This window comes from Alexandromys fortis, unplaced genomic scaffold (assembly GCF_014885135.2).
Source record: "Alexandromys fortis isolate MF-2015 unplaced genomic scaffold, M_Fortis_MF-2015_v1.1 scaffold_146, whole genome shotgun sequence".
NCBI lineage: Eukaryota > Metazoa > Chordata > Mammalia > Rodentia > Cricetidae > Alexandromys > Alexandromys fortis.
Window position 1 is genome coordinate 3,610,670 of NW_026068042.1, and position 25,165 is coordinate 3,635,834.

At 37.9% G+C, this 25,165-nt stretch overlaps 1 protein-coding gene across 10 annotated transcripts in view; it reads right to left on the reverse strand.

Moving 5' to 3' along the window:
* The window catches only part of Ate1 (arginyltransferase 1), a 110,326-nt gene that overhangs the window by 17,702 nt on the left and 67,459 nt on the right, over positions 1-25,165 (reverse strand). For all 10 annotated transcript variants that reach the window (XM_050165931.1, XM_050165926.1, XM_050165924.1 and 7 more), the window contains 2 exons: positions 24,139-24,238; positions 349-469 (listed from right to left, as the gene is read on the reverse strand). In XM_050165931.1, coding sequence (XP_050021888.1) covers positions 349-469; positions 24,139-24,238 — 221 coding nt within the window. The remainder of the gene's footprint in view (positions 1-348; positions 470-24,138; positions 24,239-25,165) is intronic.

Consider the following 25,165-nt stretch of genomic DNA (forward strand, 5'->3'; position numbering starts at 1 on the left):
GCCAGCACAAAAACTTCATGTACTATTATCTACATAACACTGTTCCACAACCTCAGTTCGATCGCTCAATATTTCTGACTCTATACTGGTAAAATAAGCAAACAATTATTATATTGTGATAATTGTTAAAACATAAAAAATAAAGATTTCAGTCCTCAAAACATGTGAAACTCCAACAGGGAAAACACAGGCGGCAAGCAGCAAGAGTACACATCATTTCTTAATTGTCTCTCTGTCTTGTCTTCCCTATCACAAGTGTGGTTTTTGACACAGTGTACAATGTATGAAAAACTATGAAGAGCCACAAAAAGGATAAAGATGCCCAGCTGGGTTCTGCAATAGACATACCTGCTTGTGGGTCCTGGTTGAAACGGCAGTATTTGGAGTTGTCAAGAGAAGGCAGGCACTGCTCAATGGGTACCCAGACATACGTCTCAGGACACAGCAAATCAGAAGGTCTATACTGACCCTAAAGAGAAGTGAAGACAAAAGGCACAGGCATTACAAACGCTAACTCCTGAGTCCTGAGGCTCCAAGGGTCAAGGAAAGGTTTGGTGACAGGCTTAATGACAACCAAAAAAGCCTTGCCGTATTTAGAGAACACATATATAATGCAAGGCTCTCTAAAAGTGATACATCAACATTTAGCAGGCTATACTGATTCCGAATTTGAGTTTACCCTTTTGGAAGAAATCCAGTTGCCTTTGAAGAGCTAGTGAGGAACAGAGAGAAGCTGCTTTGCATATATTAGAGAACTATACAAAGCCATATAAAGCAAACTTGTTTCCAAAAGTTTACCGTCCCCAATCAGTAATTTTTTTAGTTTATAGACTCAAGATTAGGCTCCTTTGTTTTGTTTTTCAAGACAGGGTTTCTCTGTAGCTTTGGAGTCTGTCATGAAACGAGCCCTGTAGACCAGGCTGGCCTCAAACTCAGAGAGATTCGCCTGCCTCTGCCTCCCAGTACTAGGATTAAAGGCGTGCGCCACCACTGTCTAACTCAAGGCTGATAATATTCAGTCCATGCTAATGTTTTAAAAAGTAGCATCCTACTAATATACATCTAATAACAATCTAGTAAATGTACAATAAAAAGCTTAAAAAATAGAAATTCTAACAAAACCTCTGATACTATAACTTCACAAATTCTAGTTTACAAAAACGTGTAGATCAGTTACATACTTCAAGTGTACAACACTATACAATATTTACTGAATATGAACACATAGTTAAGAAAGAATAATACAAACTGTAAAAAGCATTAGTGAATTTTTTCAGAAAAAAAAAAACTTTTATATTCTTTGAACTTATTCAAAATTCTAAATGTCTTATCTCTGAATATTAAAATTCAAATTTGATATCAGGTTAAAATCTAGTGCAATCATTTAAAAAAAATTTTTACAATCCAGTGTAAGAAATTATTTCAATATAAGGAACAATCCAACCTAATTTCTCTTCTATTTACTTAATGGCTTCAACCTAACTTTTTTGAACATGCTTTACTTCCCCTACTGAGTAAAAGTATCCCCTGTTAAATTCCTATATAGACTGAGTTCTTAGCTTGTCATGTGCCAGCGCCACATAGTATTCAATATTAAAGTTTTATGTTATATTTTACTCTTTGGCAAATCTAATCTCTCATCACTCCATTTGCAGAATCTTTTCCATTTTGCTTTATTATCCTAGAGTTCTCAATTTGGTATAAAAATATGACCAATGTGAATTTAAAAACTAGTACAAAATAAAGAGCATATTTTCATGTAGTGACAGAACATTTGAGGACCCCCAAGAATATCTGTGTGCAAAGTGTGTTAATAACAGCTACAATCCCAAGTGTCCAAACGCTCCTATTTTCTAACTTAAGGTTGAAGTCAAGGCAAACACTGGGAGTGAGGATGATGTCTGAGGTCTGAAGGTTGAAATAATGGACTTTCCCTTTCAGAACAGTCCATGGGTACACACAGACTCATGAACAAACACCTAACAACAGTACTGACAAAAAGACTTAGTGCGGCAGCAGGTCCTGGAACAAAGATGGACAAAATCATGCTTTTAGAAAATGGCACTGAACCCACTGGAGTGAGGAGGCTGCACAAAGCTCAGGCGCACATGAATGATGTGTGGGAGCACGAGTCCTCACAGTTCTCTCAATGTCCTATTCACTCATAGGGAAGTTCGGCGCTTACTTTTGATGCTTTAAACATTCACCTCATGAAAAGATCAGAAATACATTTTGACTTATTCATATCACTTGAAATCAAATTTGTCAATTACATTAAACACCCTTCTCCAAAGTATAGGCTTCTTTCAATACTTCAGATTTTCTCCCAAGCCATCAAAGAATGTGGTTTTATGGAATAAACCACTGTGAAATGCTGTACTTTCTAAGCTAAGCGGTTAAGTTATGTGACTGAAGTGTTTAGAGCTCAGTTCAGAGTCACCAGCACACAGGGAGGTGAAAGCTACCCTGCCTGTTCCCTATTGTAGGAAAACCAGAGATGTTTGTATTAAGAATGTAATTACTTAAGGATTTAGACATACTTTCCCAGGGTCAAAAGAAAAAATATTTAATCAACCTCTGAGTATACTCATTCAAATTGAACAGTGAAGTAAAAGCAGATTAATTCTTTCCTACGGTAACTTTGAGTAAATGAGAAATATGAGTTACCACAGATTTCTAGAGTACTAGGAATTTTGAAAATGTAACATCTTTGACAGCTTATCCCACAGAGCTTTTTGAGAAGTTCTTTCAAAGTGATAAATAGTTCAGAAGAGGAGCGGCTAGAGTCCCCAGTGCTAAAGAAGGGTTACTATTTTACTCAAAATATAGCTTAATTCTCAGTAATTATCTTCTTAATGAAAACTGCTTAAGGCTACTTGTAAAACCCAAAGCCACCAAGGAAAAAAAGAGAGAGGTTACAACATGGCCAGATAATAGTTCAGTCAATTTTACTAGGCTGTCATAGAGTAAGAGTTTAGGAAATATTACAGTTAAATCTGAAACACTGTGCAAGGACAAACCTCCACATTTGGTTTAGGAAATAGCTAAACACATTCCCTGGTCTATCAGAAGAGACTGTCGTCCAGCAGGGGCTGTTTGCTTTGGTTTTGGGCAATGCCGACAAAGGCATTCTTCTCACATGCCTGCTTTTGGCCATAATTGAAGATCTTTACCATATTGATCTGACTTTTCAACCTATGAAAGAGCAGCCAAATAAGTTATATAAAAAATACATTAGTTCAGCAAAATAATCAGAATTTAGCCTAAGAACTACATTTATTTTTGATAACCAGAAGCTGAGATATCTCATCACTGTGGCTGGAGACCTGGTTCGGTGGCTAAGAGCACTTGCTGCTCTTCCAGAGGACCTGAGTTCAATCTCCAGCACCCATGTGGTGGCTCACAGCCATCTGCAACTCTAGTTCCAGGGGGTCCAACACACTCTCTGACCTCCACAGGCACAGACAATATATGTAGGCAAAACACACAATAATTTAAAAAAAAATGACCTCACTGTCACATCCTACTCAATACATATGAAGAGTATATAAAGTACGGCAGTAATTATCAGTGATAGCAGACTTTAAAACAGACGGATACCTTATTGCTTCCAATGAAACAAAGCAAACAACACTTAGACATTTTCCTCCAGCCAAGACACATCTAGTTACAAATCTGAATTTCCAAAGGTAAAATCAGTGTCTGATAATATGAAGCAACAACAAGAAATGGTTCTAGCAAGCTCTCAGCATCAGTTTTATTATGTTATTACTGATGGAATTCACAAACTAGCAAGATCTCCCCATTAGCACAGGGCTGGCCTACTGTTTCCATGCTTGTTCAAAGCTATATAACCATTATCCCTGTATATTTCTATAAAGTCCTAGAGAAACCTAGACTCACGAGCCCTCACAGCCTTACCCTCTCATAGTATAGAGGCAATCCATTTAAAAATGGAAGGCCCAAAAGTGGGTAATGGAGCTTGCCACCAAGCCTGGTGTCCTTAGTGCATCCCTAGAATCCACATAGTGGAAGGAGACAACCAACTTTCACAAACTGTTCTCTGATTTCTACAGACATGCTACGGCATACACAAGAATCCTGCCCCATACCAGCCCCTGCCCAAACTGTTGAAAAAAAGTGTAGTTAAAAATAAATAGTGTATGCCCATCAAAATTCTTAAAAGACCTCGAAAGAACTGTACTCAACTTCATATGGAAAAGCAAAAACCCAGAATAGCCAAAACAATCCTGTACAATAAAAGAACTTCTGGAGGCATCACAATCCCTGAATTCAAACTCTACTACAGAGCTACAGTACTGAAAACAGCCTGGTATTGGCATAAGAACAAACAGGAGGACCAACAGAACCGAACAGAAGACCCGGATATCAATCCACACATCTTCGAACACCTGATCTTTGATAAAGAAGCAAAAAATATCAAATGGAAAAAAAAGAAAGCATATTTAACAACTGGTGCTGGCATAACTGATATCAACATGTAGAAGAATGAAAATAGACCCATATCTATCACCATGCACAAAACTCAAGTCCAAATGGATCAAAACCTCAACATAAAACCAGCCACACTTAACCTTATAGAAGAGAAAGTGGGAAGTCCACTTGAACGCATAGGCACAGGGAACCACTTCCTAAATATAGCCACGGTAGCACAGACACTGAGAGAAACAATTAATAAATGGGACCTCCTGAAACTGAGAAGCTTCTGTAAAGCAAAGGACATGGTCAACAAGACAAAACAATGGCCAACAGAATGGGAAAAGATCTTCACTAGCCCCACATCAGACAGAGGTCTGATCTCCAAAATATACAAAGAACTCAAGGAGTTGGACATCAAAAGATCACATAATCCAATAAAAAAAAAATGGAGTAAGAAACAGAGAACTCTCAACAAATGAATCTAAAATGGCTGAAAGACACTTAAGGAAATGTTCAAAATCCTTAGTCATCAGAGAAATGCAAAACAAAACAACTCTGAGATTCCATCTTAGGCCTGTAAGAATGGCCAAAATCAAAAACACTGATGACAACTTATGCTGGAGAGGTTGTGGGGAAAAGGGAACACTTCTGCATTGCTGGTGGGAATGCAAGCTGGCACAACCCCTTTGGATATCAGTGTGGCGATTTCTCCGAAAATTAGGAAACAACCTTCCTCAAGACCCAATAATACCACTTTTGGGTATATATCTAAAGGATGCTCAATTGTGCCACAAGGGCATTTGCTCAACTACGTTCATAGCAGTTTTGTTTGTCATAGCCAGAACCTGGAAACAACCTAAATGCCCCCCGATCGAAGAATGGATTAGGAAAATGTGGTACATTTACACAATGGAGTACTATACAGCAGAAAAAAAAAACAACAGCTTGAATTTTGTAGGAAAATGGATGGAACTAGAAAACATTAATAAATTGTCTTTCTGGGTCTGGGTTACCTCACTCAAAACAATGTTTTCTAGCTCTACCCATTTGCCTGCAAATTTTAAGATGTCTAAAATTATTCACAATTTCCCCATATTTACAAAATAACCTCGAGGTTTTAAAACTCAAAGCCAGTTCAATACATGCACTTGGCATCCAACAAGAGAAGACAAGTTATGCCTTCCCATAAGCTCACTACCTATGAGGGAAGAGAAGGCAGCTGTGTGTGGTGACTTGCTGGACAGTGGCCCAACAGTAGTACTGAAAAGAATGAGGACTATCCATAAGCTGCTGGTGAAACTCAAAGGCCAAAGAACCAGTTTTCTCTGGAGCAGCAGCAAAGGCCCCTAGAATGATGTCTTAAAGGCTAAGTAGCATCCTGGGAAGAAGAGGTGGAGTGGCAAGCCCTTACCAACAGCAAATACAGATCACAGACCTACATCACTGTCTCCCACTGGCACTCCAAATCTATGTACATCAAACTTCCACCACACAGGAGATGGAAAGTGAAACAACTGTTCCATCTTTACAGTTAGTTATGCGATCCTGTGTCTTCGTGGTTTGAGCAAGCTTCAAAAACAAATTGATTATTAGCTTTGCATTTAAAATGTTAACGTTGAGTTGGTTACAAAGAGTAACTCAATCTTCTCTCTGAAAAATATAAAAATTTCCATATAGTCAACTTCCTTGCCACTATCTTTCCTCTTAACACAGAATGACATATTTGAAGCAAGTTTTAAAACTATGAATGAATCCATATATAATCTGATATTATCTGGAGAAAATATCATGGAATTCGGGGCTTTAAGATGACTTATGGTTTCTTTCATCTTGTTTCATCTCCTGTCTTCCCAGATTCCCATCAAAGCACTGCTTACAACTGAATACACAATAGATCAAAAATAAAAGAAAGTTGTAGTCTTTACATTATAATGGAAAATGCCCTAAATAATCCAAAAGAAAGCAATAAAATGAGTAAACACCACTCTTTAAACAATTTACAGTGTTAAAAGAACTACTCTCTGGACTAAATCTAGAAATACAGGATTGTAATTTCTAATGGCTTTAACATCTTTTTAAATTTTTATTTTTGCCCTTTGGAAGATGAAGTATGTGAACCCTTCTATATTTGGGGGTCACAAGTGCTTGCAAAACTGAAATGTAAAAGTCCTCTTTGAATATTGCATTTTTCTTTCTGAAACATTTAAATGAAAAGTTATTTCTTTAACTAAAGTTAAAGGATTTGAGACTTTGATTTTTTTTGAAAAAAATCAGAGAAAAGTAAAGAAATGCTTTCATATGATATTCACCCAAGTTACATTCTTGGCTTTTAATTGGAAACATCTGGGGATGGGCTTGGCAGATTGTAATAAAATTGAAGTTACCAATTCACACCCTGCCATTTTGAGGGTATTTTGTTTTTACAGTTTTCAAATCAAAACCAAACGGACTTTCCTTTGAACTCTGGTCCCAAACCAAAGACCTTTATGAGATTTTACTTTCAAGAATACTTTGTAAATATTTTGTAAAATGGGAAGGATTTCATGAGTATTTGAGAACAGGCTAAACTAGCAGAGTCTGTCTTGAAAGTTCAAATTAAATTGAAACGTTATATAAAAAGAGATGAAATCACTGAAACAAGCACAGACCACTCACTCCCTGCCCCTGACTGAATAACAGAAGCAAGGCACACAAAGGAGGCTCAGACATTCTAGTCTGTTATCAGGTAAAACTGGTATCGGTAACCCACTTTCCACAATAAACCTATTGATTTTACTAAAACCAATTGCTCTAACACTACCTAAGCAAAAATATTTCAAAATGACGCACCAGAGTGGGCTGTACTGCACAGCCCGCCACGCAGGTCAGAATTCAGGCTTATTAAATCCAGTCCCTTCCCTGAAAGACAACACCAGGGGAAGCCCATCCGCAGAGCACCAGAGCACGGCAGCAGACCCTTGCTCCTGACTCTGTTACATAAACAGAGATTGACTTATCAGGCCCCAAGAGAGTGCTTTAGAAGTAACTCGAGCCACTCTGTTTTCATGAACTGTGGCTGTGCCACACTCAGCTGGTGAGTGCCGGGCAGTAAAGACAAAAGGCCTGAACATCTGAACCCATTGTGCACCCATCCTGAACACCAACAGATGGGCTCCATGTGCTGTTAGGCTAAGCTTTGAAATTTTAAAAATACATATTTTTTTCCACTGACAAACAGAAAGTAATGGTATTCTGTATTTCTTTAATTAAAATCCAAGGGTTCTCAGAAGCTCTGAGACTTACTTTAAAGCTTCTTTAAGACTGGGCTATTTATTTTGCTATTGGCAAATAATAGAGAATAAAGATTCTAATTCAGTTTTAATCACAATCTTTGCTTTTACTTTGGAAACCCCGAGTTAATCCTTTTTCTTCTGGAAAATACAAAGAAAGCTTGTGAAGAAAAGACTCAGAGAATCAACTTACAGTGCAAATTTAATTTCAACTGAAGGGTCACAAGTTGAAAAGGATAAGGGAAAAAACTAATGAATCAGGACAAAGCAAATAATATTCAGAGAAAAAAGTAAAATTCAAAGCTTTAATTTCTTTTAAAGGTGCATGGGGGGTTGGTTATTCACCATGCTGAGGAATAGAGTTCATTCAGGTGTTTATCTGCTTTTTTGGGCTTCAGAAATAGCACTCAGTGACCCTTCGTCTCCACTATCTCAAAGCAGTCACATGGCCAGTAGTGAAGAGACACATTCTCCCACTGCAACCAATAGGACCAGGTTATGGGAATCCTTGCCTAGAGTCTTTTATTGGCTCCCCTAGTATCTAAAGCAAAGTGGAACAATTTGTTTTTAAAGTATTTGAAGGTGTTTATGTGAAAACTGTGATTTTAATTAAAGCTGGTAAGAAATTGTACAATATGAAATCCCACCACAAACTAAGCCTGAATTTTATTTGTCTCAACACAATCTGCCTAGATGTCTATAAAGTGATTTGTACTATTCACATGCTCCCTAAGGAACTCACACATACTCCCTAAGAAACATATCTACATCCACCCATGTGGTGCATATGGATCCACACCTCCAGTCAGAGCTCCTCACATAAATCAGAGATGTAACTGAGTACATAGCATGAGATAAGGTTTCCAACTAGCCTCTCACTTGGAACACACCTGCCCCAGGGCACTCACAGTTGGGTATCAGCTGTTATCTGGTGCCTTCCAGGTTAGTATGAATGCCAATACTTCTGAAACCAAATCCAACTACTGCTTACTTTTTCTTTACTAAGACTTCTTTGGATTCTCCCCTTTCACTGCTGTTACTAAAATCCCTTCCATGGCAGAGACACAGACAATGCTTATCCCCCTTCTTCCTAAGGTCCTAACAACAAATCAAGGTTCAATTCTGCCATAGTTCACTCTAGGGAACTGTTGCGGGATATTTGTTGAATATTTATTGCTGTGATTGGTTTAATAAAGAGCTGAATGATCAATAGATAGGCAAGAGAGAATAGGCAGGATTTCTGGGGGGAGAGAGGAACTGGAGAAGAATCTAGGCTCACAGACACCACCAAGCAAAACACTGAGAAGTCAAACATACAGAATGAAGGAGAGGCCAAAGGCCATGTGGCAGAACACAGACTAATAGAAACTGGTTAATTAAGTAATAAGAGCTAGTTGGGAACAAGCCTAAGCTAAAGGACATCCTTTTATAATTAAGAATAAGTCTCCGTATCATTATTTGGGGACAGTGGTCCAAGAAAGTTTGTTACAGTTGGTGCCCAATGTGCAGCACATAAATCCACATAGGCCCTGAGAAGTTAAAAAAAAGTTCTAAACACAGAGCCAAATACTGGTGGAGTAAAGAGGCATGGCTCCTTTAAGAGGCCTTGCTGTGCACCTGAGCACTGGAGTAGCTATAGAACTGAGTACAAACACTGCCTGCAGCAGAGACACCACTGACACAGCAGCTTCCTGGAGCTGGGGTGATTAGGCACAGAGGGACAGTTGGCATGGTTTCTGCTGCACCTTGCTGACTGGAAGGGGGTGGAGCCAACCGCCAGCGCCAAGTGCTAAGCTAGCAGCATGGCAGTAGCCTAGCAGTTTTCAGGTCTGGCTCATGAAGTCAGACAAACACTAAAGACATACAGAAAGCAAGGTCCAGACCAAGAAAACCTTTCAACAGATATACTATGCTTGAAAATGTGCTTAATAAAAAAGAAAAGAAAAAATGGGTATAGACAGTTATAGAAAAAAAAAGGAATAGTTTAAAAATAAAATCCTTAAAGAAAGAGTAAAGTAATATAAAAAGAATAAGCCACATAAGGATGGGAAGTGCACAGCACATCTGGATCCTGTAGATGCTTTGTTCACTTGGAATGACTGAATGCTGATGAGCGAAGGAAAAAAAAACAAGAAATAATGGATTGTAGAAAAAAAGTACTGAATCAAACCAACCTATATATTTTATAGATGTCTTAACTTTAGAACGGAAGTCAGAAAATGTGTTGCATTGGGGGAGTGGTTATACTTTTGTTTCCACAGGAAACAAAAAACTATGAATTCCTTCAAAATAAAGGTCAGATTTGACTGAGGAAGACTTCTTGAAAATCTTGGATACATATGTGAAAGAAGAAAAAACTACGAACAGGTGATGTATATGCTGATCCCTCTACTATGGGAACAGCTCTGAGACTGGATGAGACATGGTAGACCTTGTAAGCTACAGGACTGATTATTACATGCCATCCCTTCAGATGGCATGAATGGAGGTTTACATTACTGTTCTGTTATGCAGTCTAAACAGACTTATAAAGTACAAAGATGCCTTTTAACCTGCTCAAACACAGAGCAGAGAACCATCTTGAGCTCATATGTGCACACCACTCATTCCATACTTGAGTGACTGCAGATATGTTACCTTTAAAGTTTGTGTGTTTTCGGGGGGGGGGGGCACCAGACATCAGTGAAGAGAAGTAGGTAGTCCAGGTAATCCAGCCTCTCAGAATGCTTCTGTTGCAATTTCCCCAACAATGTGTATCCAGGACAACTTCAAAGTAGCTAGCTGAGATGGTCCAGCTTCACAGACTATATCAGCCAAGACTTCAAATAAGCCCTTCACTTTCCCATTACAAAAACACTGGGCAACAACTGTCCCAGAACTTGAATATTATTTCAATTTTCTCAGGGTCCCCTAAAGATGCCATTGCCCCAGACAATAAACAGCAGTCTAGAGAACACAATGCCATTTTCCCAGGAGATACAGGTGGATGGTTTTTGGCTGTTTCGTGGGTCACCAATGTTTGCCACTGTTTCTTTTTTGTTGTTGTTGTTTTTGTTTTTTTGCAGGGTGGGGGAGCTGAAAGTTGTTAATGGTCATGGTCAGGGAAGAAACTAAGCAAAAAAGGTTAGATTCAGGGATCTTTTTTTTAAAAAATATAAAAAAAAGAAGAATATAGAAATGATAAAAAGGTAGATTATCGAATCTACTTTTAAACTAAAAGGCAACTATTAATCTCAAATATTTTATATTGGAATGGATTTTTGTATACTGATACAAATTTAAGGTTATTTTTGTTAAACCACATATATATGTATGTGTGTATATTTCTATTCTTGTTTAAGATATTGTGCCTATGTAGCTCATTTAAGACTGTAATATAAAGTTGTAATCCTTGGAAGCTATTATTACAAATTGCTTAGGATAATGAAGAAATGCAGGTTAGTAGTTAGTCACCTATAACAATCAAATTTGTGGCCATATCAGTGTGTTTTCAAGGTTAGAGATATATTTTAGATAGAGGTATTCAAATATTTCAGAGACCTACAGAATATGGAATTTAAGATGTTTTAATAACAAAAGGCTTTCTTTCCATAACAGTGAAATACATCTGCTACAAGCAACACCAATTTACTTCAAAAAAAGGATAAGAGACATTGAAGAATGTCCATATGGGTTTTTTTTTTTTTTTGCTTTTATCATGGCAAAGTTAACACTGGGAAGAAACTCTCCTTGCCTCAAGTGCTGACAGTATGCCGTCCAAATTGGCTAAGCAGGATGCAAAAGAAGTTGACTGCCGAACTTTGCCAAGACAAGGTAGGACAGTCCTTCAAAATTCCTGCTTCACCAAAAAGTTTGTAAGCTATTCTAGAACTGTAGGCCAAAGAAGGAAGCCCCAATGTTACAGAAGAACCTTGGGTGACTGTCTAGGCAGTCAACTGTTTCTGTCATTTTATTTTTGGAAGTTGCTTGCTCTACACTTCCTGTCTACTCAGGTAATATTTTATCCTTCTCAGGTATCTGATGGAGTTGAAAAATATATAGTTATAATTTTACAGTCTACCTTGCTACCAAATTCAGAAAGGATACTTATATAAGAGATGTAAAGTTTATAAAGTTGAGAAATATAAAAGCTTAAGTTGTTTATCTAAGAATGTTTTAAGGTCTAAAAGAATATCTTTAGGATAATAATACAAGTTATGATAGAAACTGGTTTAAATAAAAAAAAAACACTGGATTCATCAAGATAGAATAGATAATAGAGTATTCTCTTTGATTTGCCAAATACTAATGGACTAGACATTGTGAATTCTTACTTGATAATTGTTCCTATTTTATATAGTTTTATTGTATTAGAGTCAAACTCTTTTCATTTAGACAAAAAGGGGAAATGTGGGATATTTGTACACTGTGTGAATATGTATAGCTGTGATTAGTTTAATAAAAATGGTCAATAGCTAGGCAGGAAAGAATAGGCGGGATTTCCTAGGGAGAGAGGAATTAGAGAGGAATCCAGAAGCACAGGAGACACCAGCAAGACACTGAGGAAGTTGGACATATAGAATGAAGGAGAGGTAAAAAACCATGTGGCAGAATATAGATTAATATAAATGGGTTAAAAGTTTTAAGAACTAGTTGGAAACAAGTCTAAGGTAAAAAGCCAAGTTTTCAAAATTATTACTATGTCTCCGTGTCATTATTTGGTGGCTAGTGGTTCAAGGAAGTCTAACAAGAAAGCTTGCTACAGGTAACCCCTGAGTTACTTTCAGAGTATAGGTGAGGAGGATCTGTATACTCCAGTAAGTATTTACTCACATACACAGCCTACCACCTCACAAAGGGAGCACCAGGAAGTCCTTACCCAGTAAAGATGATGCTTTTCCCATATCCATACAGATGGGCTCTCCCACCAGTCTTCTCTAGCCTTTCCCTGCTCATTTATTTACCCTAGCTTCTCTACCCTAGTTAAGGGTTTACATTGCTGCAATGAAACACCACGACCAAAAGCAAGTTATGAGAAGAGTTTATCTGGTTTATACTTCCACAACACAGTCCATCACTGAAGGAAGTTAGAGCAGGACACAAACAAGGCAAGAACCAGGAGGCAGGAGCTGACACAAAGGCCATGAAGGGGTGCTGCTTACTGATTTAGTCATCATGGCTTGCTCAGCCTGCTTTCATACGGAACCTACGACCACCAGCCCAGAGAGAGCACCACGTACCATAAGCAAGGCTCTCCTCATCCATCACTAATTAAGAAAACACCTAACCAAGCTGGGCAGCGCAAAGGGAGAGAATACTGAAAGAGACTACTCCACAAATGATAGACTTATACCTATCTATTATACTAATCCATCAAAGAATCACACACACATTGAAGACAAAATCTTTAAATTTTATTTTAAATATTTTCATATGTGGTTTCTAACTATCATTTAGGGCTCAGATCTCAAATATATACATAAAAAAGTAAAACTTCAATGACTGTCTGTCTATAATGATACCCACCTTGGACTTCACAAACCAAAAACATTTTCCTAAAATTTAAAGAGCCAGTGACAGTTTGCAGAAATAAAAACAGCATAATTATCATTTTATCACATTGGAAATTTGTGGGGAAAGCATGGACACAATCAAATCTGAAATCTACAACTTCCAGATGTGAGAAAGCATACTCCTGACAAGTTACTATTACAGAGCCTGAACCCATGTTATTTTTCAGAAAGATGATTACTGTTTTGAACTCAGAAGTCTGGGATGTTGAAGGTGTTTGGAAGCTGTTGATAATACAGGTCAAAGACCCATCAGCTCTATCTACTGGTTTTGGTGATGCAGCAACTAAGTAACTCAAAGTGGTACCAAGTACACTCCAGCAACACTTTTTGTATCATCATGAACTCACAGATCTGAAGATGCTCAATGTGTTGGAATCCACTGCAGTTACCCCTTTTTGATACTCAATCTGTACACATTCTGGCCAGTGGGTGCCAATTTAAGCTGTCTCGTGAGTGTTTTCAACATAGCCCTAGTAGTTTATGATAGCTTCCATGCTTGCTGACTTCTTTTTATCTTCAGAGACTATTTATTAAAAGCATCTTAGCAATCCTCAGATCTGACTGTGTGTTTGTGAGCTATGGATCTGAAGATCTATCACCAAATAAGCCAAGCTTGCACCCAGCTACTTAATCTTGGCCAACAGAGTGATCTACGAGCACTGGAGTCGCTACTTTCTGCAGAAACAGCAGGAAGCACTTACACTACAGCTACAAAGAATCACACAAGACAAAATCAAGAAAGCCTTCCAAAGCTCTTCTATTAAATATCTAGCCTTAAGAGAAGACAAATAAAAACAAAAATCTAAAATCCAGAATAAGGCAATGGAGTACAAGTATGGAATACAAAAGCATTAAATAAGGAAGTGTTTAATTTTTCTTTCTGTAACAGTTATGAAATTTTGGTGATCATATATAATTAATTTTATATTAGTAAAAATAAAAAGCTACTATCCACTAGCACTAGCTACGATGAATTGACCAGTATACAGCCTGCTACCCACATGCTACCGCATTAATCTTCCCAATGACTCTCTCTATACAGGGGTGGCTATTGTCTTCATTTGTAAGTATCATCTAGAGCTCAGAAAGGCTATACATACAGTAAGGCATGAAACTAAAGCTTGAGACAAAGATGTCTTTGGGAACTACATCTTTACTCTGAATATCTCTGGTAAATTAAAATGCTTAAATTTTATAAGAATGTAAATTAGAGATTCAATGGCAATAAAGGCTGGGCAGTGGTGGCTCACACCTTTAATCCCAGCACTTGGGAAGCAGAGAGGGAATAAGAGAGTTGAAAAAAAAGTAAATGGTTAAAAAAAAAAAGTCTTTAAAGAGATAGAGTACAGACAGTCATAGATTAAAGGAGTAAAGATTAAAATAAATATTAAACTTGTAGAAAAAGTAATAAGAGTAAAAATAAGCCACGTAAAGATGGACAATACAGAGAAAGCCTGAAATATGTATATTATTGTGTTTCTTAAAATTTTTGACTGTGAAGGAGCTAGGTACAGAGAGACATTTCACTGTATAGGCTGCTAAGCTAAACCAGCATGTATATTATAGGTATCTTGACTTCAAAATTTGTGTCTAAGAATATGTTGCTTTGGAAAAGAGGTTCTTTTCGTTTCACAGAAGATGAAAACCTGTGGATTGCTATCAGACCAATATGGTTTGATAGAACAAGACCCCCTAAAAGGTTGCTGTGAACACCCCCACAAAGAAAATATTTCACCCAAATAAACAGCAGAAAGCAGTTTGGAAAAACTATGCCCATAATGTCAAATATTGTTTATAAATGTATGTTTAAATTTAAAGGGGGATATGCTATATAGATTTGCATTGGTATAGATTGTGGTTTATTGATACAAATTTAAGGTCAATCTTGTTATATGTATATTTCTGCTCTTGATTAAAGTATCGTGATTGTGTAGTTCATTTAAAAATGTAATGTATAATTAAGAAATATAGGTTAATAGATAATCATCTATAATAGTCAAGTTTGTAGTCATGTTAGATTTTCTAGATGTATAGAGATATATTTCAGTTAGATAGGTATTCTTCAAATCTTTCAGAGACCTTCAGAATATAGGATTTAAAATGTTTAAAAACCTAAGACTTTTCATGATGATGAGACATCCTGGCAGCACCAAGCTACTTCCAGAGGAAGATGGGCATCAAAGAGGCTCCTTATGGAATTGGATAGCCATTTGGGCAAGAAACTGCTCTAGCCTGGACTGCTTAACTGGACATGCAGGAAGGACCCACAGAGAAATGACTGCTAAACTTGCCTAAAGGTGAGATGATCCTTCAGGGTTCCTGCTTCATCAAATAGTCTGAAAGACGTTGGATACTATGGGCTTGTAGGTTGAAAATAGATGCCTCAATGGTACGAAAGAACTTTGGGTGACTGTCCAGGCAGCGAGATGTCTCTGTCATTTCTAGAGTTTTGGAAGTTACTTACAATGCATTTTCTGTTTACTTCGGTAATTTTATATCCTCCTGGAGTCTTTGATGGATTGAAGAATTTATAGTTATAGTTTTCCTTAGTTATGATAAAAGATAAAGTAACTGTAATTCTTGCTTGATAACTGTTATGTGTAATTTTACTATGTTAAAGTTAAAGCCTTCCTTTTTGTTCACACAAAAAAAGGGGAAATGGTGTGGGAGATCCTTCTATCTATGTGTTGCTTTGGTTAATGAATAAAGAACTGACTCGGCCTATAAGATAGGAGGAAGAGGGCAGAGTCAGGAAGAAGCCATAGAGCCACTGAAGATATAAGTGTTATAATGTTGCTGGTAAGCCACGACCTTGTGGTGATATACAGATTAATAGAAATGGGTTAAATTAATATAAGTGCTAGCCAATAAGAAGCTAGAGCTAATGGGCCAAAGCAGTGATTTAATTAATGCAGTTTCTATGTGGTTATTTTGGTTCTTTGCATACAGGACGAACAAGTGGCCTCCTTCTACACTTGTATTTTTTAAATTTTTGTTTTGTTTTAGATTTTATTTTTAATTTTTAAAACGAAAATTTGAAACAGTTATGTCATGTTTATTATGATAAGGTGGAAGGAGATGTGAGCTCAGTTTCTTTTTAGCTAAGAAGTTGAGTAGGTAAGGTGGCTGTGGTTTTGCTCCTTCATCTCTCTGATCTCTCAGCATTTTCCCCAATATCTGACTCTAGGCTTTTGTTATTAAGACCCATTAGAACTTGTGCTACAGGGCTGGAGAGATGGCTCAGAGGTTAAGAATACTGATTGTTCTCCAGAGGTCCTGAGTTCAATTCCCAGCAACCACATGGTGGCTCACAACCATCTGTAAAGAAATCTGGTGCCCTCTTCTGGCCTGTAGGCACACATGCAGACAGAACACTAAAGGAAATAAATAAATCTAAAAAAAATTAAAAATTAAAAAATTTTAAAAATTAAAAAAAAAAACAAACTTGTGCTACAGAGAATACAGAACCTGAACCGGCCATCTTTGATAATCTGGCAAGGCTCCTAGTAGTGGGACTAGGATATCAACAAAAGCCTCAAAACTTTGACTCATGCCTGTCCTGCCTGCAAGATGTGCTGGGGCAATCAGAGCTTGTGAGTGTTCAACCAATGACTACCCATACTAGGTTGCCTTGTCCAGTCTTGTTATGAGGGTTTATGCCTTGTCTTATTGCATCTTGTGCTGTAAGATATTGGTTTGGTTGATAACACCGAGACGCCTGCTTTTTTCTGAAGGGAAATGGAGCAGCAGTAGAAGGGGACACTGAGGTCAGGATGTATTATATGAGAGAAGAATTTCTAAAAAAGAATACCTACAAATAAGTAAGACAAATCACCCAATTGGTAAGTGGGCATAGAACCCGGACACATGACAAAAAGCCAACAATCTTATGACAAGGTGTTTAACATTGATCATACAAATCAAAATGGAAGATGAAACGACAACACATCACCATTCCTTATATATTTGTCAGTATATCGAAAGGATATTGGGAAGAGGGCTATGAATTTGTATAGCCTCTTAAAAAAGCAGTATGAAATAAACAAGTAAACATGTATCCTGTGATCTGGAAATCTAGGTCTATATTCACTAGGATGCAAGTCAATGTTCACAGCTGCACTTGCATTAGTCAAAAAAAGAGAAGCAGTCTATCCACCATTGAATGGGAATATGAAATACAATATATTCATTAAATAGACAATCTACGTTACACACAACCAGATGGATAAGTCTCACAGACACAATGTTTAGGTAAAAGCCATTCAAAATATTCCATATCCATTTGCATAAAGTACAAAATCAGGCTAAACTAGAACAAGGTCGGAAAGCCGTGGTAATCTCTGGAAGTGGCATAGTACTCAGTGGGAGCATTATGTGCTAGCCATGCTGTTTCTTAGTTTACAAGTCACCTAGATGTTGGCCTGTAAAAATGAATCACGTTAGATCCTCAAAGATGACGCATTTGTGTGTGTGTGTGTGTGTATGTATGTATGTATGTGTGTGTGTGTGTCTGGCTGAGTAAGCCAGAAAGGGCACCCATCCCTTCCAGCAGCTGCAGGTGGTTGTGTGTGGACACTGGGGAACTATACTCACATTCTCCACAAGAGCAACACATGCTCTGAAGTCCATGACTCTAACTACTTAGTTTAGACGCTCCTTTATGTTACTAAAAGTAAATGTGAGTTCATGCAAACACTGGGAAAGTCAACCACCTTGACCTTAATTTTCTCATTGTAATGAGAAGCTTAGAACAGATGACCCTCAAGGAAATTATTTGTGGTTCCAATGTACCACATGTCTTTGCTTGAGACAATTTTAGAAACAGGATTTTGCGATGAGTAGGCGGATTCTTTTACTTCCCCCTGCCTCTAGGAGGCATCAAAATCCCTTACTAAAATTATTCTGTGGTGGTTTGTTTTACTGACTATGTCTAATCCACTGGACAGTTGGCATCAAAAAAACAGATGATGAATCAAAAGAACTCAGTATTTGGTTCAGTGCTGTGAGTAACTGATGAGATCATCTGTATTCCTTTCAGCCCAGCAATAGTAAAGTCACTACCACATGGACCCACATGCAAGACCCCGGGCTGTTAAGACTGTAGAAAAATAACATTTGCTGGTCTGTTTGGTCAGGAAACCTTGAAACTCAGGGGTTTCAGTAGCACACAATTTTGCTAGCACAGCACTACTAATGCCAATTAACATTTTTATAGGTGTTTTTGTACCAGTAATGCCAAAAGTCTTTTTGTGGGCAAAGTCCTACAGAATTTCAGGGTTCTGTCTGCCCACAGTCCAGCTGAGGCACTCAGTATAGGGACTGCTCAAAGATGAATTAGTCTTTGTTTCTTTTCTGCTATTTCAGAATCCTTCCTGATGTTTCCACTGATGTCTGGCCATGTCATGACACCAAAGCAGGCTGCTTGAAATCACTGTTTACTCTGGCCTGCATAGAGGTCTGCTTAAAGGACTTCACCAAAACACCCCTTTCAGAATAACACAGCCTCTTAGCAGATAACACAGAGAGCACAGCATTCTAAATTACGCCTAACAACACTTCAGGATACTCCAACTTCCACTTTCAAAAGTAATCAAGCAGTTTTTAAATATATCGAAGCAGGTGAAAAGAAAATAAAGCAAGCTTTATATATAAATGGTGAGCATTTGGAAAGCATTGGAAAAATGCTTTTTTAAGCTTTAGCAAAGTAAGTAAAATATTTTAAGTAAAAAATCCTTTTATCACATATAGAAAAAGTGTATTGATTGATTGATAAGGATTAAATATTGAGATGTGAGTTAATATAGAAAATTGAGAGAATAACACACCAAAGATGTAATAATGAAAAGAAAAACTAGGTTCACTATGCACAAAGCAAAAAACTGAAAAAAAAAAAAAAAGCTGAAAGGGTATGGTTTTAGTAAAGGCTTACTCCATATCACTAGAAGTTACAAAAGGTAGCCGACGACCACAGAATACATTTATACCAATGGCACTATTAAAAATAAAATATAAGGGCTACAGAGATGGCTCAGTGGTTAAGAGCACTAGCTGCTCTTCCAGAAGACCCAGGTTCAATTCCCAGCACCCACACGACAACTCACAACTGCCTGTAACTCCAGTTCCAGGGGATCCAATGCCCTCTTCTAGTCTCCTCAGGCATTAGGTACACAAGTGGTGCACAGACGTAAATACAGGAAGGACACCCATACACATCAATCTTTAACCAAAACCATCTTAGATAACCTAAATGCTGTAAACGAAGAAACCATAAGCAGAAAGGAGAAGTTACTGTAACACATGCTGCTTATATAACTATGAGGATAATCATAGATGATTTCATCTTGTAGTGGGTCATCATTCGCAACTCAATTGGTGACATGTGAAGACAACTTGCAAGCTAAATAAGAACATTCAACAAAAACCTTGTAAGATGAACTCTCATAAACCACACAGCATTTCTGGTACAACCACAGAGAAAGTCAATGGCATTGCAAAACCTCTCTTACTTTGAACCACCGTAACAACTGCCCAGATCAGCTTATTCTAAGACATGAGCCTGCACAATCAACACAGGATGAAGTATGACTTCTATATCCCTCATTCACTGCTGAATTGCAAGCCATCCCAACACTCAGCAGCCTAAAACAGTAATTCGTAGTTCAGGACTCTGGGCAGACTCTTCAGTTGGTGTTTTGCCACTGGACTCGGGTTCGATCATACTGCTGCACTAAAATATTCAAGGTGGTTTCAGGCCTCTCTTTACAGGAGAACAGTTGAATCTTTTACATTACATCTGCCTCCAAAGATGGAAGTGAAAAATGACAGCCCTATAAGACTGTAGCCCAGAAATCCTAAACAGTTATATACAGTATCCATTAGCCATGGAAAGTCCCACCTAGAAAAGGCAAGTGGACACCAGCTCTGATGGGCAAGGAAAGGCAGTGATCATAAAAACCTCTAGTCATCTCTGCATGGAAAAAAAGAATCATCATTTAAGCATGACTGTATGACAGTTTCTTAGTCAGTAACACAACACAGGTAAAATAAGCTGCTTTGTCGACATCAGACCTACTTTTGTACATGTAATATATTTTATATAGCAAATATATATAGTAAAGACTGCTAACTTAATCTGAACCAATCCATACAAGAAAATCCAAATGAAACATTAATGTATCTTTGAGCATAGGGCTCTTGGTACTGCTTTATGCACTAAATTTCCTTAGTGTGTGACAGAGGTTAAATTTAGACATTTTCCTCTATCTCTATCTTATTTTTTGAGACGCAGTCTCTCTTTGAATTTGGAGCTCACTGGTTTGGCTAGACTGGCTGGACTGGTTAGCCAGCAAGCCCTATCTGCCTACCCCTACGCTCCAGCACTGGGTTAGACATGTGCCACCACACCTAGCTCTTTACATAGGTGCTGGGGTACCAAAGTCAGGTCCTCATGCTCATGTGGCAAGAGCTTTACACACTGAGCAATCACCCCAGCCCTCCTAAGAAACAATATAAACTAACAACATAAAATTAAAATCAATATGTTCTTGAAAACCCAAGTGCTAAAACGCAGTGATTCCAGGCAAATGCTGGCTTTACAAAATGTATTAATATTATCATCACAGAGGATCTACAAAGTCACTAATGATACATGTATCGCTAGTCAATGATACATCATGCCCTAGAAGGTAAAATGAGGACACAAATAAACTGGACAAAAAGCTAAAGGTGTATTTGACGTCCAATCATTCTCTTGTCATCTATTCTATTTTACAGTTTTGATGTTTCCAAATTCTGAAGATACTGACTTGGAGGTTCTGGAGATGGAAAATTCCTGGAATTTCAAGTTACATTTTCACTCACTATTACAGATACCTTTAAAAGCAGTTAACACATAAGAAATACTAAGTCTAATACTATTTACAAGTATTGAAATAATGGAAACTGCCAGTAAATCTTATTTGGTACTATTACGATAACCTAACATTTGGAATGTAGTAGGTCAGCAGTATTACACAAAACTGTAAGTTCAAACTGCCAATTTATAAAGTTACTTGCTTCCAAACTTATTACTTTTTGAAACATTACTCAGGTACTTAGTATATATACTTTTCTTTTTTAAAGAATATTTTATCTACTGTGTGTGTGTGTGTGTGTGTGTGTGTGTGTGTGTGCATGTAGAGGTCAGAGTACTACTTGCAGGAGTTGGTTCTTTCCTTCCGCTATGTGGGTCCTAAGGACTGAACTCTAAGACAGCATGAGAGAGTTAAGTGTCTTTATCTGCTGAATTCTCTCCCACTGGTCCTCTTTTTTCTTTTCATTTTGTCTTTTAAGGCATTGTCTTCCCATTTATCCCTAGATGGCCTGGGACATATTCAATGTGTAGCGCACACTGGCCTCAAACTGACAGTATTCTTCTGTTCTCAAGTTGCTAGGATTACAGTTGTGCACCATCATACCTAACTGTATACATTTAAAAATTCTTATTATAGTTATAACACTATCTACACTGTTAACAACAAATAGCTCCATGCCCTACTTTTAACGGCAGCAACGATAAGCAAGACTCTTTGATTAGACCCAACAGCTTCCTCTACCATAATCCTGTCCTTCTTCCTCCAATGTCCTATCAGCTGTCAGCTCCCTCAGTCATGTCTCTACTAGATCTTCCTTCCATTTGACACAGGATACCTCAAACCAGTAACGTCTTTTTCCTTTTTTTTTTTTTCTTTTGGTTTTTCAAGACAGAGTTTCTCTGTGTAGCCCTGATTGTCCTGGAATTCACTCTGTATATCAGGCTGGCCTCGAACTCACAGAGATCCTGAGTGCTAGGATTAAAGATGTATATCACCATGCCTGACTCACAAAATAGTAACATTTTAATGTAGATTTTTCAGTTTTAACTTTATGGAAGAATTACATATTTTCCCCAATTTCCTGACTTTTCAAAAGACTTTCCTCAGGATTCATGATTTCAAAAACATACCAAAAAGGCCAGGAAGAAATTCCCATATGTAAATACTAATCTTCAATGCTACCTTTGCTCAATTTAAGAAAGAAAGAAAGAAAGAAAGAAAGAAAGAAAGAAAGAAAGAAAGAAAGAAAGAGGAAGAATTAACTTAGGGGTTTTTAAAGACTTATTTTATTTCATGTGTACAAATGTTCTGTCTACACGTATACACATGCACCATGTGCACACCTGGTCCCTGGAAAGGACAAAGAAGATACTAAATCCTCCGGGACTAGAGTTATAGATGGTTGTGGGCCTCCATGTGGGTGCTGAGAATCAAACCTGGGTCCTCTGGAAGAGCAGCCTGTGCTCTTAACCACTCCGCTATATCTCCATCCACTAGGATAGTTTTTTAAAAATAATAAAGTCCACAAGCAATATTCTTAAATGCAATAAAAACTAGGAAGTGTTAGTTGCAAGTTCTTGGGTTTGATTCCCAGCACCTCAAAATATAAGAGGGAGAAAAAAAAAAAACAGTCCTGGATTCTTCAGTTAAAAAGGTATCATAGCTGTCTGACATGGTAGCTCAAATCTTTAATCTCAGCACCTGGGAGGCCGAAGCAAGTCAATTAGAGTTTGAGGCCAACCTGGTCTACATATCAAATTCCAAGCCAGCTATGGCTGTATTAGACCCTGGTCTTCCAAAAACTGGATATCCTCATTATGTTCCAAAATAACTCTAAAGGAAATGAGGGTGGGGGTGGAGTGAAAGCACAGTAAGAGGAGACAGGTGAACAACTGCAGAGCAAAGGACACACAGGGAGTCCAGGGGGACACTTTTTGTTTTTGCATGTTTTTAAGCTGTTTCACATTGTTTTTAAAATAAATAAATAAATCTTGCTTATAACCAGGACAGGAGTGTGATGTAGGTGGGTCTTCTATCTATCTGTTGCTTGCATTGGCTAGTTAGTTAATAAAGAAAACTGCTTGGCCTGATAGGTCAGAACATAGGTAGGCGGGGAAGACAGAACAGAATGCTGGGAGGAAGAAGGCAGTGAGGCAGATGCCATAGCTCTCCTCTCCAAGATGGACGTAGGTTAGAATCTTCCTGGTACGTGGTACACAGATTAATAGAAATGGGTTAACCAAGATGTGAGAGTTAGCCAGTAAGAGGCTAGAGCTAATGGGACAAGCAGTGTTTAAATGAATACAGTTTCCGTGTAATTATTTTGGGTAAAGCTAGCCAGTGGCCGGGAGTCGGGCGGGAAGCGGTTCGCAGCTCCTTCTACAGGAGTGTCTGTTCTTTCTCCTATGAAGGCCTTAGGGGTTTGGCACTCTGACCCCTAACTTACCAGCATCTCTCCCTGAACTCTTTGTGTCTCCATCACATCTACTCTTTATTTGAGCCTTTCCTTCCTTTCTCCTCCACTCTGGAAGAAAACCCCACATCCTTGTAGGCCATCTATCAACCACTTTATGACCCAGTTTTATGCTAAGATTCCCCCAGCATCACTTGCATTACATATCTTAAGAGGGAGATCTGTCTCTATCTCCACGCATCTCAGAGCTAAGCACCACACAGTGAAACAGACAGAAGTGGTGGTCACAGTGGCAGGGAAGTCTGGTCCTCTGCAGTTCCATAAAGCACTTAGGAAAAATCAATGGCCTTCACTAAAGAGACTCTGACAACTTTTTTAAAAAGAAAATTGTAACAAAATATACTTAATACTAACATTAGTAAGAGATCTCTGTGAGCACAGAGAGGCTGTGATTCTCACTTCAGAAAGAACTCCTTATGAATGCGCAAAAGGCCTCCTTAATAACCCATCCCCACCGCTACACACCTCAAATCCTCTGCCCCGAGATGCAAATCTTAGTGAAGATTTATCTTCTATAATGAAAACAGAAACAAGCAAGAAACTGACATTACCTTGTATCTCATCTTGGGACAGGAATGAATGTAGAAACCCATATAGTAATAGCTGAGTTGAGATGCTCTCTCATGCAGTTGTTTAGTAAAAGCAATTTCTCTGCCAAAAAAAAAAAAAGGGGGAAACGTACAGTTAATTCTGGTTTCAATTTTTTTTAAAAAAAAAATCTATGCAATAAAATCTAATGGAAAAATATCAAAATACCCAACTCTTAAAAGAAAAATGATTTTGTATGTTTGTTTGAGACAGGGTTTCTCTGTGTAGCCCTGACTGTCTTGGGACTTGCTCTACAGTCCAGGCTGGCTTTGAACTCAGAGATTGGCCTCCTTCTGCCTCCAAAGTGCTGGTACCAAAGGTGTGCACTACCACACCCAGCAAGACAAATGTTTTTTTTTAATTGTTTTTATTGAACTATATATTTTTCCCCACTCCCCTGCTTTCTTTCCCCTGCTCTTCTACCCTCTTCCATGGTCCCCGTGTTCCCAGTTTACTCAGGAGATCTTGAAGACAAATGATTTTTAAAACACAAGATTATAACTACTAAACAAACAGAGCCAAAAATCTCAAAATTATTTTGAATAAATTCAGATTTTATACTTTACTGGGCAAAAGAGCTGATCTACAACCAACAAACGATGAAAATAAAGATATGTATAATATTCAGTATGTTCTAGAATGTCCAAGGAATTTGGGCTATTTTAACAGCACAACAATTTTTTTAAAAAAACTTAATAGCTGATACATGTCAGGAAAAATTATATATGCATTTACACAGAACCCTTTCGATTGTATCTGATTCACAATTTATTGTATAACTAGAAGCACAGTTTCTACACCGTTTCCCTAAATGAGAGGGACATTACCACATCCTCGCTCCATGCCTTGTTAGCAGGGATGAGGGCTGCTGAAACAAAGAAGTTCAATCTTCGCTGAAATGCTTATGTGTAAAGTGGTTCTAATTTGTATTAAGATAAATCTTGGTACAAAATTTCCCCTACTTGTCCAGCTAAATGAGCAGGCTGTATA